The sequence below is a fragment of the Bufo gargarizans genome, chromosome 4 (genome assembly GCF_014858855.1).
Source record: "Bufo gargarizans isolate SCDJY-AF-19 chromosome 4, ASM1485885v1, whole genome shotgun sequence".
Classification (NCBI taxonomy): Eukaryota; Metazoa; Chordata; class Amphibia; order Anura; family Bufonidae; genus Bufo; species Bufo gargarizans.
In genome coordinates, this window is record NC_058083.1 from 8,736,122 (window position 1) to 8,739,787 (window position 3,666).

Below are 3,666 nucleotides of genomic sequence, written 5' to 3' on the forward strand. Positions count from 1 at the left end.
TCTTTACTGTAAGGGCAATAAACTATGGAGCTTTCTGCCTGAGGAGGTGGTGATGGTGAGTTCACTAAAAGAGTCCAAGAGGGGCCTGGATGTATTTCTGGGAGGTAATAATATTACAGGCTATAGCTACTAGAGAGGGGTCGGTGATCCAGGGAGTTATTCTGATTGGCTGATTGGAGTCGGGAAGGAATTTTTTTTCCTCCATCTATCTCATGAGGGTTTTTTGCCTTTCTCTGGATCAACTTGCAGGATATCAGGCTGAACCGGATGGACAGAGGGCTTTTTTTCAGCCTTACAAACTAGGTAAGGAAAAGGAAAGAAAGGAAAGGGGAGGGAAGGAAGTATCCATTTTGTAATTGGAACTTGGTGGAATTCACAAATAATCAATGTCATGAATCAAACATGGTCTCAGGTTGGATGGCCAGGCTGGTATGTATAGTATAGGAAGATAGTTATAGGTGATACAAAGGTAGTCGTCAAGCCTGGGCGCCAGTTCCTGTGGGAGACCCAAAGTGCCAGTACCCAAAGAAAACACCAGTAATATAAAAGGCACATGATCAGTGGTCCCTGTTAATGATTTTCCACCAGGGCCCAGGAACCTAAGCTATGCCCCCGGGTTTGCCAAGTCTTTTGTGCTGTACACATAGAGGTCCTGTCCACAAAATGGCTGCTAATGGATGGTCATGTGAGCAGGCAAATAACCTCCATGTGATATCTCCTCCATTCAAACACACTGTAGCTGTATTAAATACCCAACAGAACGAGTGCAGATGGCAGGTGCAGTGTATCTGAATGGAGGAGACATCACATGGAGGTGATTTGCCTGGTCACATGACCCTCCATCAGCAGCCATTTTATGGACAGGACCTCTATGTGTACAGCACAAAATACTCTATAAACAAGTGGGCATAGCTTATAAAATATAGAAAATGATGCAGAATTTCAACAAAGGCTATATCAGTAATTGCAATATAATCCTCTTACAAACACATTGGTCAGCAGTAACCCGAAAGTGGACAACCCTTTAAGGTGACAGTAATGTAATGTAAGGCTTGATTATGTAGGAGCAGTTCTGAGACGGGTTTAACCTGATATATACAGAGGTAGTCATAGTTTCTCCTTTTTTGGATTCCTCTTTGTTAATGAAGACAATTGGGAAAACCATTGGTGTCCATTAAAATAAAAGACAGCCATCTAATGCACTTTTGGCACTTCTGGTCAATGGAGGAACCATAGGTTGAAAAGGCATTGTCCAAAAAGGATAACTCTTTTAGAGAGAGGTGGGACTCCACATGTCTGTTTTACCACCTGAACTGGATGGACAGATGTCTTTTTTCAGCCTTATAAACTGTTACTATGTTACTACAGCATGACACGGTCAGTAATGCTTAATGATAATGTCATGGTGTAGGGACACACCTCACTGACAAGGATAACAATAGCACCCATTTGTCAATTCATCCTTACATTTCCAGGGGGAATAACAGTGGCACAATGCATTGTTCTAAGAAAAGATGCTCAAGAATAATTATTTCATAGAAGAATAGATTTTTTTTTTAACTTAAAACTACAGGAGAGGCGACAGGTCCTCTTTGGGCTACATTGGAGGTGACTAGCGAGCTGATGTTCCTGTCACTTACATGTCATCAAATAGCCAAAACGGCAAACATGATCTACCGTGCATATGAGTGTAGAGGAACATAACTGACCCATGACTACTTGCTCTTCCAGTGTTACACTGGGATTTGAAGGACAATTTTGCCTGTGTTCTTGTTGTCTTCCATGCGCTGGTGGGCATCAGCAATCTTCTGCAGGGGGTACACACTGTCCACTATCGGCCGTAGGTGGATGGGACCCCCAGGGGCAAAGTGCGGCAGAGCCTGCTCTGTAAACGCCTTCACCAGCTCTGCTTTATACTGTGAAGACACAAACAATGGTTAGCACATGCATCAAATCTTCTGTTACTGTACCAGAGAAAGAAACGTTGCAATATGACTGCAATGTGTGAATGTGCCCTTAAAGGAAGCAAATCCACCAGTATCCTGGATTCTGCATGACCGCAGCATTCCCCCATCCCGAAAGGCAGAGTGACCCCATGAGGAACTACGCCAATTAGGTCCCCTATGGCTAGAGGTATGCAACATGCACTTTGTATATCCGGGCTAATGTCTAAAATTGGCATATAGTTGGGTGTCCTGTGGAAGCTTTCAAAAGCACCTAAGACACAAAAAAATCCTGTTCACTCACCTTACCAGAGCGGGATCTCAATAGACTGCCAATAAGGCTTCCTCTCTTCCATAGCAACTTTGCCAGCAAGTCTCCATTAATCTCACCAGAGCCCATCAGCCCATAGACCACCCAGCGGCCATCAGTGTTAAGACATTCCAAGTTCTTCTCCCAGTGCGTGGCACCAACACAGTCCAAAATTATATCTGCACCAACATCTGATGAGGATAAAGCAAGATATGGAAAGCACATATAATAAAGACAGTGTAAACTATTCTATTACTGTGGATTTCTTGGCAGGGAATGTCCGTCAACATTTTTTATTTTTTTATTTTAAATAGATCCACATTTCATTGATAGAGATCTAGGTTGTCCCACAATTATCACCTGCCACCTATCCACAACCCCACTGATCATAGGAACAGAGGTCTCATGGTAGGCTACTTTCACACTAGCGCTTGATCGGATCCGTTCTGAACGGATCCGATCATATTAATGCAGACGGAGGCTCCGTTCAGTACGGATCCGTCTGCATTAATAACTTAGAAAATTTTCTAAGTGCGCAAGATGCCTGAGCGGATCCGTTTAGACTTTCAATGTAAAGTCAATGGGGGACGGATCCGCTTGAAGATTGAGCCATATGGTGACCTCTTCAAGCGGATCCGTTCCCATTGACTTACATTGTAAGTCTGAACGGATCCGCTCGCCTCCGCACGGCCAGGCGGACAGCTGAACGCTGCAAGCAGCGTTCAGCTGTCCGCCTGTCCGTGTGGAGGCGAGCGGAGCGGAGGCTGAACGCCGCCAGACTGATGCAGTCTGAGCGGATCCGCTCCATTCAGACTGCATCAGGGCTGGACGGAGGCGTTCGGGTCCGCTCGTGAGCTCCTTCAAACGGAGCTCACGAGCGGACCGACGAACGCTAGTGTGAAACTAGCCTTAAATGTAGTAGTGGTTGTGCATGTGCGCTACCAGTCCATTCAATCTATGGGACTGACAGTGAGCAAAGAGCAGAGAGCTGTACTCGATCTCCACCAGTCACATAGAAACTGAATGGAGGAAGTGCGTATATGTGCAGGTGATCACCAAAACCGCTTTTGTTATTATAATACAACAGGCTGCATCCGTTTTGAACGGATCTGGTTGTATTATCTCTAAATTGAACAAGACGGATCCAGCACTAAAACCACTGCAAGTCAATGGGTGACGGATCAGTTTTCTTTCAGGATCCGGCACCAATGACAAGAGCAAGGGTTCGTATCTGTCCTAATCATTGTTGAGTTTACTGCATATTATCATCTGATAAATATCTCATAATTGTGGTCGAGATGGCTTGCATTACATTTTTATGTTTGAGAAGGGATATGGAACGCTGGTATTCTGTTAGAGCCATCTAGCTGCGAATTTTGGGTACTGCATATCACTCTGTGCTATTGCATATTA

The 3,666-nt window shown here is 44.6% G+C and overlaps 1 protein-coding gene across 1 annotated transcript; it reads right to left on the minus strand.

The window, feature by feature from the left end:
* Positions 1-297: 297 nt before the first annotated feature.
* On the minus strand, positions 298-2,607 carry TP53I3 (tumor protein p53 inducible protein 3). The gene is made up of 2 exons (XM_044290801.1): positions 2,248-2,607; positions 298-1,916 (listed from the first exon to the last, which is right to left on the minus strand). Exons 1-2 carry the CDS (start codon positions 2,476-2,478, stop codon positions 1,734-1,736), a joined length of 414 nt encoding a protein of 137 aa, XP_044146736.1. The 5' UTR covers positions 2,479-2,607; the 3' UTR covers positions 298-1,733.
* Between the last annotated feature and the right edge of the window lie 1,059 nt (positions 2,608-3,666).